Below are 13,835 nucleotides of genomic sequence, written 5' to 3'. Positions count from 1 at the left end.
CCCCCAAAGGCTTCCCAATTGAGCGCAACCTTTCCCCAATGCCCAGATGGACCAAGCTGGACTCCCCATTTCGGAGAGCCGTCACATAGAATCCCAGAAGTTAATTAGGAGGAGCTGCAATCTTTAATTGAGCTGCCTGTTGACAAATACAGTGCCCAATTAAAAGGCATCTAATTAAAAGCACAATATTTAGAACAATTCAGGGGAACGCTCTATTAGACAGGCTCAAGTGATGGATGGCGCCACTAAGGAGCCGACAATCAGCTGAAGGCAACCCTACTCATAGGGCCGAGAGAAATTCCTACTGATGCCATTTCACTGGCCTGATTGAAGGTCCCTTAATTTAGGACAGGGGTCTCCAACTTGGCAACTTAGGCCTGGAGGAATTCTGGGAGTTGAAGTCTGCCAAGGCTTAAAGCTGCCAAGGTTGGAGACCCCTGATTTAGAAGCCTCGGCTAGTTATTCTTTGTAGATGTAGCCAAAAACATTGCCTAAGTTGGGGCAGTTTTCATTAAAAATTTAGCGTAGAGGATTGTTTGCCCAGCCAACACAAGCTGCTAGACCTCAAGATTGAGTCACTCCAATGTTGAGTAATATAGGTAGTCCTCGACTTACAACAATTCATTTAGTGACTGTTCAAAGTGACCACAGCACTGAGAAAAGTGACTTATGGCCATTTTTAACAATGACAACCTTCTGTAGCATCCCCATGATCATGTGATCAAAATTCAGACGCTTGGCAGCTGCTTCATACTTATGACCGTTACTGTGTCCCAAGGTCATATGATTCCCTTTTGCGACCTTCTGATGAGCAAATGGGGAAGCCAGATTCACTTAACAACCAGGTTATTAACTTATCAACTGCAGTGATTCACTTAGCAATTGTGGCAAGAAAATGGGGCAAAACTCACTTAACAAACATCTCGCTTAACAACAGAAGTGTTGGGCTCAATTGTGGTCATAAATTGGTCAAAACAAGGATCTTTTTCAAGATCCATGCCGGTCATCATTTTGTAATCTTCTCCCATGTCTTCCTTTTGTCATATTCTGAAGCCCCCCCCCCATCATCATCAAAAAGCCTCCCCCCCCAGGTCCTGGGACTTTTTCTTCCAGTAGGGATATCGTTTCAGCCCTTGAGACTTCACCTTGTCTCCAGATCCATCCGTCTCTTCTTGGGGGTGGCATTCCATCGTCTGGACAGTCCCTGCCACCATCTCATTGGAAGCTTTATGATCTGTGAAATTGGCTTAAGTATTGATCGGGTGCCTGTTGTTTAGGTGGACAGAGGCAAAAAGAGAAGCGGTTCCACTTCGTTGCATGGGACGTGTGTTGGCGGGGGCTCATTTCCAAGCTGAGCCAGGTGCTTTGTGTGCCTCCTCACCTGTGGCTTAGTCCCGACTTAGTGCCATGTCAGAAGGGGTAGCCAAGGGTGGAGTGGAGGGAGAGGAGCAGACCAAAGAGAGATTAATGACTCTTGGCCCAGGTGGGGTGACACAGGGGGGCCCCCAACAGTCTTGCGCAACCTTGTTTCACCTCCCATCATCCCCTCCGTGCACACAATTGCAGGCCAAAGCCACCTGTCCTTGACTCCCTGCCCTTCTAGATCAAAGAATGAGATGGCAACTGGTGTTGCTGTTCCAACGGGCACCCCTCCCCCCCTTTGACTGCTGGTTTCATTTCCTCTTTTAGGTTGGGGTGGGGAACCCAAAAGTTTTCTCAGGACTCAGCTAGAACGGCTTGCCTCCAGAGGTTGTGGGACTCCCATCACTGGGAGTTTTTAAGAAGAGATTGGACAGCCATTTGTCTGAAGTGGTCTAGGGTCTCCTGCCTGAGCAGGGGGTTGGACTAGAAGACCTCTGAGGTCCCTTCCAACTCTGTTATTCTGTTAGAACCCTGGAAGGGGAAAATACAAGGAAGTAGAATGTTCCTCAACATTAGGAATAACTTCCAACTGAAGATGTTGGGCAGATGAATAGTTTGCTTGGGGAACGAGGGAGACCCTCCATTGCTGAGAACATGGGGACAGGACATGGCGCACCCTCTAAAACCTCCCGCTAGATGAACTTTAAAGCCGGACAAAATGCCCTCGAGAACCTCTGATTTGCCTCCCAAATCCCCAGCCCCTTCCCCCTTTGAGAATCTCCCTGTTCCTCTGCCCCTCAACACCACAAGGCCAAATCGAGGTTGCCCGGAGTCCACTATTTTCTCAGTGAAGGAAGGATGTTATGCAGCCTCCTCTCTGCTTCATTAACAAATGGGTCTGCCCCCAGGCAATCTGAGGAATTTATTTGCCTGGTACAGTGTGTTAGGCCCATACCTGATAATAATCCATCATTTTAATTGCTTTCCTGACAGGCCCGTGAGGCTACTGGTTTACCATACCGCACAGCTGGACTGCTGGGAGAAACAAATCCTCAGCGCTTCTTCTGGTACTGAAGGCTGTTGAGTCTGGGATCCAAAAAGGCAACATTAGGTGCATGAGATGAAGACTTTCCAGGAGCCCACTTCAAGTTTGCTTTTCCCAGCTTTCCAGATGGGTTGGGTTTCAGTTCCTAAAATCCAATGTCCATAAAAGGGAGTTAAAATCCAAGAAGTTGTGGGTGGGGGAGGAGGAAATGGCTGGCATGGTCCAACACAGTTGGAGGAGTTTAGATGAGAGAAGGCTTCTCTCTTGAGCTGGACTGTTGTTAAACATCGGGTGACTCCAATCATTTTTGCTTGTTTTTGGCATATTTGGAAGTCCTTAGGAGGTTCCTAGGCAATAGCGTCCTTTCCTGGACAGATGAAGGCTGCCATGCATCAATGCTACCCCTTTCCGACATATCTTATCTCAAAAGTCACTAAGAAACCCAAAGTCAGCAGGCTGACGTGGAGATTGGTATTAACGTTGACCGTGCATAATATTGCCACATGGAATTCAAATTCTTCACTCAAACTCCGTGCAGTGAGAAAGAATGCACCGCCCTGCTTCATGTGAGATAAACCTGAATGTGAGAGAGACTCATCCCATGTGGCGGAATCCTTTCTTCTCCAAAGACTTCCGGTTAGCAGCCTGTGTTACTCTAAGAGCAGCAAATTCCAGAAATGGTTGCTCCAGAGCTGTCTATTCTATTGGTAGAGAAGGATTTTGGAGTGGGACTCCACTGCAGCTTTCAAATTTAGCCTGGGCTGTCATTTTCTGTAAGTTCTCTGCCACCCCAGAAGACAGGATTAAAAATTAATGCGCATCAGGTTCAGGAGGACCTTAGGAGAAATGTCTTGATGGGAAATCGGTTCAGTTACAGAACCATCTGGGAGCCGGATGGGCTCCCTTTGGCTGAAATTTTCCTGCTTTTAAGAGAGGGGTAGATTTAGAAGGGGGCCTGGACAACATCCAGGACATCTGGAGAAGATGGATGGATGCCAGACTGGTCTAGCAAGAGTCCAAGAACATCCCTAAGCCACAGGCTGGAGTCTTGCTGGAGCAATTTTGCTAACTCAACCTGGCAGGTTTCTGTGGAATGAAAAGCCAGCAGTTCAGCCATCTCCCGCGACACAGAAGCTCTGCTGTTCTCACATGCTCTTTGCCAGGGGTTTCAACTGGTGAAGAGGGAGCAATACACCCACCTTATCTCCTTGGTTGGGTCCTCTCTGGCAGAAGGTCTCCCTGGGCAGCTTCTCTTCTTAAGAGGAACGGTCGATCCTCTGGGCTGAAAACCCAGGAATTGACTCTCACTGAGTGAGAAAACACATTGCTAAATCAAGCTTTTGCTGGACGAGGTGGGATTGTCTCTGCTTCCAGGGGACATTAAGCTATAAATCCTGGTTTACACACTACAGCGATATGCGACCACCTAACTAACCTCACAACTGTTTTAAAAAGGAACAATAACCTTGTCCTTCTTCCAAGGGTCCCTGTTGGTGACACAACCACTATTATTGACATTCTAAAATAGAGCCATCATGTTCCCATGAATGTTAAGTGTTTTTTAGTCACCAGCGCCCTAAAGTTTTGACCTCAGCTAACTGAGGGAACATGATTTAAAGCAGGCTATAAAATGCAATGTTTAGGAAGGTGTGCTGAAGCAATTTCCTTGTCACTTGTAAATAGGAGATGGATGCTTTTCATTCAGCAGTGATAGCAATCTAAGGAGGTAGAAGGAGCGTCATTGGCCAAGCCAAGCCAGACCTGATAGAAACAATCCAGCCAATCTTTCATATAATTTCCTTTGCCAAACTGGCTGACTCTCTCTAAAATGTTTTAAGCCTTCAGCATTATGGGATGCAAGAAAGCTGCAGTCGGGCAATCCTGGTCTTATTGCTGGTCTACATCCCCCAACATCTGCTGGCTGGGGATTATGGGAGCTGTAGGTCCATGCCATCCAGAGATCCAAGGTTGCAATGACTATTCCAAGTATTTATTTGTGTTATAAGATAACAATGGCTATGAAATTTATATAATGGCTCTTCTTGTAGGTTGTGTGAAGTCAAGAGCCTGATCCAGCAAGGGGAGACAACCCACCAGGCATTTCTCCTCCTCAGGTGAACTGAAGTGTAAGAACAGAGCCGAGTGTACAAGTAGACGGTAAAGATGGAATCGGGGTTGGCGATTCCTCCATTCCAGCTATTACTGAGCCTCCCCCTTTGATTGAAGTGGCGAAGATTCAAAGAGAAGGTGGCTTGTCCCCTCATAAGTTATTCATCCAGAGTTGGTCTCTTATTACAATGCATTGTGGGGAGGGGATCTTACCAATGTCCAATCAAATGGCTGGCTGCATGATGGCAAATTCCCGTTGGGATCATCCAGTTGGAATGACGGTGCCCAATTGTGGCTTTCCCACCCAACGGCTGGCCTGCTTCTTGGGTTGCTGTCCAAGGTGCTGAAGCCTTCACAGCCCCTGGAGACCTTTTGTATGTCTCCTGATGAAGACATCTTTGCAATGGAGATCTTCAATTGATAACAGGCTTGGATCTTCCGATACTGAGGAATAATAAGGCTGACTTGTCTGTAACCAGGCAGAATAATTTATCTTGCTGCTTCAACCTTCAAAGAAACTTGACCCAGAATTCTTTATAGGGATTTAGAGTGTACATCCCATTTATTATTTCTATATCTCTGTTTCCTTTTATCTCACTATTTGTCATTATTTTTCCACCAGGATATGCCTTGTCCCTGTACATATGTCTGTTGCTCAGAGCTGTGGCAGTGCACCATTGGTTTTCCAACTTGACATCCCTCAGATTCTGTTGTGTTTTCCATCCTTCCCCAGTCACCCTTTGACCAGCTGGAAGAAGGGCCTGGAGATCAGCTTCGCCTTCCTGCTCTTGGCCCTTGGCTCTCCGAGGGACAGCCAAATGCTCTGCTCCCACTTCTGGCAAGTTAATTTATCCAGCCCACAAAATGCAATCTCAAATTTGTTTGCTGCCTTTTACTTCCTCTGTCCTGCTTCTTGATCGCTAGATTCCCTTGGCTCTGGACTATTATCCTGAAAGCTGATGAGATGAAATTGAAAGGGAGGTGTGTGCCGAAGGATGGAAAACAGAGTTGTAGTTGGCTGGAGGAACTCTTTTCAGCTATTTCACCTCTGTCTATGGGCCTCTCTTTCCTCTCCTCCTTCTTCTTCAAGGTTAGGGTCCTTTCCCTTCCCAGCATTCCCTGCTTCCTCCATGGAGGCCTATTCCTAGGGTGGATCTTTGTGCCCCTGCTTGGCTGATCCACACACAATATTTCTGTCCAATCAGTCGACTTCCAGCCTCCTCCTCCTCCTCCTTCACCCATCTGTCTAGCGATCCAAAAAGTGCCTGCTCAGTGCAGGCATGTGGGTGGGTGACAGTTCAGAAATAGGAAGCAGCTTTTTTAACCTCTGCTTCTGCGAGAGAGATTCTCTTTCGAAATGAAAGAGCCGGGCGGAGAGGCCTGAATGCAATGGTGCAGGAAGGAAGTGATATGGACGTACAAAATGGTGCACACATGTGGAGTTCTGTCCATTGTCCTTGTTCCAAAGCAAAAAGGAGACAGCGAGGGGAGGAGATATTCCCTTAGTGATTTAGCCTGGGGCAATTGATTTAGTTCGGTTACAGTTTGGCTTTCAACATTTGGACGTTTCTATTGAGCTGCATCCCATAATATGCATACATGATCAGCGGCGGGGCAGTTAATCAATTAGGGATGGATTGAGAAAGCGGGTTAGGCAAAACAGACCCAGCCATGCATCAGGATAAACTGAGTTACCACTCAGTTAAGAAATTCTTCCTCCTCCTCGGCACTGAATGTGGATACCTATATTGAGTACGGTTCAACCTCAATAGATCTTCTGGTCCTTTAGGACACTGTTTCTCAACTTTGTCAACTTGAAGATGCATGGACTTCAACTCCCAGAATTCCCCAATCATCCATTTGGAGACTTGAAGTCCACACATCTTCAAGCTGCCAAGGCAGAGAAACAGCTTCAGGCCAGTGGTGAAATCCATTTTTTTTTACTACTGGTTCTGTGGGCGTGGCTTAGTGGGCATGGCAGGGGAAGGATACTGCAAAATCTCCACTCCCACCCCACTCGGGGGCCAGCCAGAGGTGGTATTTGCCGGTTCTCCGAACTGCTCAAAATTTCCGCTGCCGGTTCTCCAGAACCTGTCAGAACCTGCTGGAGTTCACCCCTGCTTCAGGCCATCAAACCACAGACCTCCTCTGCATGTTAATCCCAAAGCTCCCCTCCAAATCTAAGGCCCCTTCATTTAAAATGCTCTGAGGGGAAGGACTGGCAGAAGGGCATCCATTGAGGGAAAATTTTGGAGTGGCGAAATGACCCAGGCTGGGCTGAGCGACCAAAGAAGCCAGCAATGTAAGGGACCTCAGCTGTTCCAACACTCGCAGTTGCTTTTTATTTAAACAAAGAAAAGGGGGTGTGTGTCAATTTATTTTCCAAAGCACCTGAAGGCAGGAGAAGAAACAATGGATAGAATCTAATCAAGGAGAGGAGCAACCTGGAATTAAGGAGAAATTTCCTGACAGTGAGAACAATTAATTAGCAATTAAGTAGAATAGCTTGACTCCAGAAGTTGTGGGTGCTTCAACGCTGGAGATTTTTAAGAAGAGACAGAATAGAATAGACAGTCCCTTGTCTGAAATGGTATAGGAAGGGTCTCCTGCTTGGGTAGGGGGTTGGACTAGAAGACTGATGGATGATCTGTTTCTTCTCTTGAAGGGTTGCATGTCTGGACACTGTTTTAGGAAGCATGTCAGTTGGCAGATCACCAGCTTTTGACCGGCACAAACGGCTGTGCACCCCCTTGGCCTGAACCATTCTCAAAGGGCCATTTTGGCATGAAGAAGCTGCCCTTGTTCCAAGGCAACTGCCTATCAAACAATGCTTGTTTTGAAACCCCCTCCCCCCCCATGTCTGCTGAGCTTGTTTTGATCTTTGCTGGAGTGGCTCCCGTAAGTTCTGTGGGTCTAAGAGTAAAGGTAATGGATTGCGTAAAAGGACGGCTGTGTGCATGGACAGAGGGAAAGAAGGACGGAGGGATGGTCAACCATGTGGGACACAGGAGCAGATTCCAGATTGCACACTCTGACCTACTTTGTGACAGTGACAAATGGCACCAATCTGGGTAATTGCAAGCTTTCTTGCATTCCAGTGGTATCTGATCCTTTCCTTCCGACAGGTGCTGAGTCATGTTTCTCGCCTCAAATAGCAATAAGCGGGTTCCTTGGGCAGAAAAGAGGGGGATGGGGGATGGGGGGAGCAATGCAGGGGATGTCGAGAAACTGCCAGCCCGCCAGGCTGGAGGGAGGAGTCAAGTGAGGGCCTAGCTTGGAGTCCTTACACAGCCACAAGAAGCCTAGAGCTTAACCTCTCGAAAGGTCTCTGAAGCCTTATCTGCTTGTTCCCAGGGGAAGACAAACTGTATGGGGAGATTCTTGTAATACAGGCGATAAGCAATAAGCTCCTGCTCAGATGGTGTTTAAGAAAGGAGGTGCCAAGGAGTGTTTATGTATTATTTATTTTATAGTATTACATGGAGAGGCTGCTCAACTCTCCAGACAAATCGCTCACAAAAAGGAAAGAGCAATAAAAGAAAAGAAAAAAAGACCAAGCACTAAAGGCCACAGCCTCAAACAAAACTGAGAAGGGCTCAGCCACCATCTCGCATGCTTTTCTGCTGGGGACAAGAGCAGGGATGAGGGGGAGGTCATATTTTGGCTTGCTCCCAACAGGCTGGCCAGCCAGCTTCAGAGGCCCCAGCCAGGTGCCCCGAAGGCCCAGGAGCTGCTGAGGAAACAGCAGCACGAGACCAGAATTGAAAGGTATTTCAAAGGTTCATAAAGTGGCAGTCTCATTTCCAATGTGCTCCCATACATTTGGAAGAACCTGGCTGCATGTACAGCCTCCCCTTCCTTCCTTCCTTCCTTCCCTCTCTCCCACTCCCATCCCATCCTGGCTCCCATCAGGGATAACACAGAGCAAAGGGCCTCTCCATCGGCAGCTTCTCTGCTTCTCCAGTTCTTGCAGGGCCAAGCTAAACCAAGACAGAAAGCATAACTCTCGACAAGCCACCTTTCTGCCCTCACCCCCCATTTAATTACTCCAGAGTGACCTCTTGGTGGCACGCCAGTCATAAGTGGCGCTGTGAGAGAGGCCGGTGTGTCGGATGGGTGTGCACAGCAGTAAATCCCGCCGAGTCTATTGGAGAACAAAAGATGGCTTGTTTATGCAGTTGGAAATGTGACACAAATTCTCCGGCAGGTTTATCTGCTACCTCCAGTATATAAACCCTTGCAGAGTGCAGGATTTCTGGGCTGGCATCCTTCCTCCCTTTTACTCTTCCTCTAGCAGGCAGGAATAATGTGATTATAAATCAGATAGATTGGCCTTTCTGGATAGAAAAAAGCTCCCCTTCCCAGCCTCTCCAATCGCAACTCACTTTCTCTTTATTTCTATCACAAGTAAGTAAGCAAAAGTATAGATTTATCGTTTGTTTACAATGTAAAATATTTCCTCTTGCCAGATTAGAAATACTTTAGCTGGGAAACAATGATACCCACAGCAGTTATTTTCCAAAAGGGATTGGATTCATGCTTCCTGCTAAGCAATGATCAGTTTCATCACATTTTATTGACTAAGCCATAAGTAACTAGGTTTGCCCTAAGCCTAGCCAGACCATACATAGCTGGCCAGGCTGTGAGCCCCACTTTGTAAGCCAAATCTATTCTTGAGGGGAAAATTTTTTTTGCCCGGTTCTGTGAACTTCTGTCTCCAACCCCTTTGCTTTGCTTAAGATTGAGTTCTGCAGCTGGGAGGGAAGAGTCTATTTTTTGCACTTTGCAAAAATGTTGCACATTGCAAATATTTTTTGCACATTTGTTGCACATTCAGTTGGAAAGTGAGTCAAGGTGCAAAGGAGTTAACCATGCACAGCCTATCAACTCTTGAGGTATTTATGTCAACACATCTATCCCATAACGTGCTCTTGGCTCTTTCCGAGAGGCACCAAATTCTAGGGATTCCTCAAATTCTTGCAAAATAGGCCTCGCTTTGTAGCACATCTCAGTCCAAAAGGAGGTCAAGCATGAAGCTTCACTCCACGTGATTTTCTCAACGGGTCAGGTGTCCCATCCCAAAAGGAGAAGAAGTTTGAAGCTTTGGGACACCCTTGATCCCCATCCATGCTTCCTCTGGTGAGAGAATGTGAATGAGGGGCTCCCTATGCAGGAGAGGAGATGGGAAGTTCTCATGACCTGCAAACATTTTTCCCTTGTTCATGATGCTGCTAGCCTCCTCCACGTCCGTGGAAATTCTCAGTCATCCAGGTCATGGTTGTCCCAAAGGTCTTTTTTCAAGACACAACTGGACTTCCTTGGGTTTTGCTTGAAGACATTTTGCTTCTTGTCCAAGAAGCTTCTTCAGTTCTAATGGAATTCCCACCATTCAGTCAGAACTGAAGAAGCTTCTTGGAGGAGAAATGAAAGTCTTCAAAGAAAAATAAAGGGCAGTTGCCTCTTGAAAAAAAACATCGTATTGAAGCCTCCAGGGCTTCTCTTGATCCAGGGTGAGCAAAGGGAACCTGTGGATCTGCTTCAAATCTTCAAACCAGGTTCTTTCTTGGGAGGATGGGGGGGGGGTCTTTTGTGGCAGAAACAAGAGGCTCCCCCCCATCCCCCATGTATGCCGTGTCCTCCAGAAAAAACACACAGCTACCACAGAGGCTGGTGTTGCTTTCATTTTGACATCAAGTTAAACCATATTTCTTTACCTGAGCAGATTTAGAGTTGAAAAATAAGATCTCTTTATGCTCAGCCTTGCTTGCTTCTTTTCATGTCTCAGATTTGCTGGTGCTTTTTATTCTTATTATGGCTCCCCTGATGTGGAGAAGATTGGGATTTAAGTGAAAGACAAAGAAGCTTCTCAAAAAAGTCGGCTTTGAAAGGGCAAAAGGCTATGTTTTTGCAAAATTTCTTCCCTCGAAAAAAACATTTTCCCCAGAAGCCCTGCTCAAAACATTGCAGCTTTTATCCAAACGCTCTCCGGGAGCTGGTTTTTATTTTTATTTCAGTTTTGCTGGTGTGTGTGTGTGTGTGTGTGTGTGTGTCTCCCTACTAAAATGACTTTTAATTCATCCAATTTCTCCTTTTTTTAAAAAAAAAAAAAAGGAGGGGGGGTTTCCTTAACCAGCACGGTTGCATAATTAAATGCAGTTTGCCTGATGGGAATTCCGCTTTAAGTCATTTTTCCTCATTTTCTTCCCTGCAGTTTCCAGCACTTAGCAAATAGCCCATTTTTTTGTAGTCGGGTGATTTGAATAATGGGAAAGTGGAGTGTTTACAAAAGTGCTCCACTTCCAGGGCAAACCCTTCCCCTTCCTCCATCTGGGAATTGAAGTGGGGGCACCTGCCTCCAATCCCCCCCCCTCTCCCTTTGGAAAGCCTTCCCTCCAACTGCATTCTCAACCTTCCTTCCTGCAGGTGCATCTCAACCCTTTCAGAGGCTGCCTCCGCCTCAAGTTGTCTTAGATACACAATAACAGAGTTGGATGGGACCTTGGAGGTCCCCTCCTCAAGCAGGAGATCCTATACCATTTCAGACAAACGATTGTCCAATCTCTTCTTGAAAACCTCCAATGATGGAGCACCTACAACTTCTGGTGGCAAGTTGTTCAACTGATGAATGGTTCTCACTGTCAGGAAATTCCTCCTTCGTTATTGGTTGGTTCTCTCCAGGGGTGAAATCCAGCAGGTTCTGACAGGTTCTGGAGAACCCGTAGCGGAAATTTTGAGTAGTTCAGAGAACCGGCAAATACCAGCTCTAGCTGGCCCCAGAGTGGGGTGGGAATGGAGATTTTGCAGTATCCTTCCCCTGCCATGCCCACCAACATGCCCACCAAGCCACACCACACCACACCACACCACACCACACCACACCACGCCCACAGAACCAGTACTAAAAAATTTTGGATTTCATCACTGGTTCTCTCCATGATTATTGATTCCACCCATTGCTTCTTGTCCTGCCTTCAGGTGCTTTGGAGAATAGGTTGACTCCCCCTCTTCTTTGTGGCAGTCCCTCAGATATTGGAAGACTGCTATCATGTCACCCTTCGTCCTTCTCTTCCTTAGACTAGACATACCCAATTCCAGCAACCATCTTTATATATTTTAGCCTCCAGCCCCCTAATCCTCTTTGTTGCTCTTCTCTGCACCCTTTCCAGAGTCTCAGCATCTTTTTTACATGTTGCCCCAACCCTATTTGTCTTCAATGCTGTTATTTTTGCAGCTGCATCATTTTTGGAAGAAACCTGTTGACCTCTGCAGGTGTTTGAGAACTTAAGCAAGCAATGTCTCTGGAGATTCTCGGTCATCCAGGTCATGGTTGTCCCAAAAGTAACTGCACTTCCTTGTTTTTTTTCCCCCCTTGAAAACGTTTTGCTTCTCACCCAAGAAGCTTCTTCAGCACTGAAGAAGCTTCTTGGATAAGAAGCAAAACTTCTTCAAGGGAAAAAATCAAGGAAGTCCAATTGTCTCTTGGAAAAGCACCTTTGGGTCAGGGGTGAAATCTACTTACCTTCCCTCCTGGTTCGGAAATGTGCGCTCTGCGTGCAATTTTGGACCCTCTGCACATGCGCAGAGGGTCAAAAACAGGTTACTTCCTGGTTAAAATCAGGAAGCAGTGATGTCTGGCCAGGTGGGCGGAGCTTCGCGCCACTGGTGCTACCGGTTTGCCTGAACCAGTTCAAACCGGTAGCATTTCACCCCTGCTTTGGGTTAAGCAAGCAACCTTTTCCTACCTGTCCTCTGTCTGGTATAAGGAGGTGGGCAACCTTCACCCTTGTGACAGGTTGTTAGTGAAGGCAGTGATAGGCCAAGTTAGTTTTCCTAAGCCTAATGCTCTATGGATGTGTGGTACTTCAACTCCCATCATACCCCACCAGCAAACGTGGCAGATTCAGAAGTGGCAGGAGAGCTGTGGCCAGGGGTCATATCTGAGTATATTTTAGATTGCTGGCCTTTCTTTTCTAGCATTTATTTTTTAACAACTAATTTCATGCTTCCTCTTTTGGTTATTTTGATTTGTTTAATGCTCCTGCTTCTGGTTTTTTTTCTTTTTTCTTTTTGCTGAGTGTATATTTTCTAAACCGAAGCCAACCTAGAGAGGGAAAAAATATGTTAAATTGTATAAAACTCTGACCTCCTTTTCTGTGTCTCTCCTTATCCTTTTCTACCCCTTTATTTTATTGCTCAATTCTTGGACTGCAGACGTTATTCATCAATATAAATGGTATGTCTGTTCTTCTACCCTCGACGTCTGGGCAGGAAAAGAAAGGAAGCAGGCCACCGTCTCAGTTTTATCTCTAGGATGCTTTTCAAGATGTTTTTATGGATGTTTTTCTACTTATCTCTGTAAGTTAGCTGTAGATATTAAAAGAGACACAGCGGCTTTCCTAATAATCATTCGAATTCCAGGCTCTTGGTTGCCACGGGGGTTTCTAAGACCTGGGAGGCAGACTGTGTCTCCCAGAAGCAGCAGCAGCAGCATCTCAGGTTCTCCTTAACTCTGCTTTCCCACCTGGTTCGAGCACGTCAGCATGCTGGTTATCCTCTTGAACTGCGTCACCCTCGGGATGTTCCAGCCGTGTCAGGATATCAGGTGCCAAACGGAAAGGTGCACAATCTTGGAGGTAAGAGAGACACGTCGCTTTTTTTCATGTGGGCTTGGACCTCAGCCTCTTGAAGCTTAAGGGTTGGTCTCCAGCTACTAATGGCAATATCTCCTGAGTCTTGAGAAGTCTGCAGGTAGGGTGTGCCCTGGGAAGTGTCCTTCAAGGTCTAAGACCCTCAGGGGTGAAACGGAGGCTGAGGTTTAGGGCGAAGTCAAAGCACAAGGTCTGGACCAGCTCAGCCTCGGGTGGAACGCACGGTCCTCCTTCTCTCCACTGTGTGGCATTCTTGTTTTAAATCCAGGCATTTGATCACTTCATCTTCGCCTTCTTTGCTGTGGAGATGGTCATCAAGATGATCGCCCTGGGGATCTTTGGCCACAAATGTTATCTAGGAGACACCTGGAACCGCCTCGACTTCTTCATTGTCATTGCTGGGTCAGTAGACTAAACGCTTCCTGTGGGCTCCCTGGTGCTCTCTGGCCTGGGTTGTTTCATTGGAGGCCTTTCATGACCCAGCTGGGTAACATCATCAGTGCTAGAAAGGAGGGGGGTTTCTGGAGAGGAGGAGGAGGAGGAGGACTGTGTAGTCCTTGATGTTCTCTGAACTGGGTTGTTTTCTTGCAGACATTCCATTATCAATTAAGTAAAATCACAATGGTATGAAAAACACTCCTTGCTTGATTGACGGTGCTGAAGGCCCACCC

The 13,835-nt window shown here is 46.8% G+C and overlaps 1 protein-coding gene across 1 annotated transcript in view; it reads left to right on the top strand.

Annotated features, from left to right (window-relative positions):
• CACNA1H (calcium voltage-gated channel subunit alpha1 H) overlaps window positions 1-13,835 on the top strand; it is a 132,366-nt gene that overhangs the window by 57,839 nt on the left and 60,692 nt on the right. Inside the window, exons 3-4 of the mRNA XM_070955121.1 lie at window positions 13,038-13,149; window positions 13,433-13,566. Coding sequence (XP_070811222.1) covers window positions 13,038-13,149; window positions 13,433-13,566 — 246 coding nt within the window. The remainder of the gene's footprint in view (window positions 1-13,037; window positions 13,150-13,432; window positions 13,567-13,835) is intronic.

Source organism: Pituophis catenifer, unplaced genomic scaffold, assembly GCF_029215685.1.
Source record: "Pituophis catenifer annectens isolate HBS135680 unplaced genomic scaffold, rPitCat1.0.hap2 SCAF_16, whole genome shotgun sequence".
Classification (NCBI taxonomy): domain Eukaryota; kingdom Metazoa; phylum Chordata; class Lepidosauria; order Squamata; family Colubridae; genus Pituophis; species Pituophis catenifer.
This window is presented reverse-complemented; position numbering and strand designations above follow the sequence as displayed.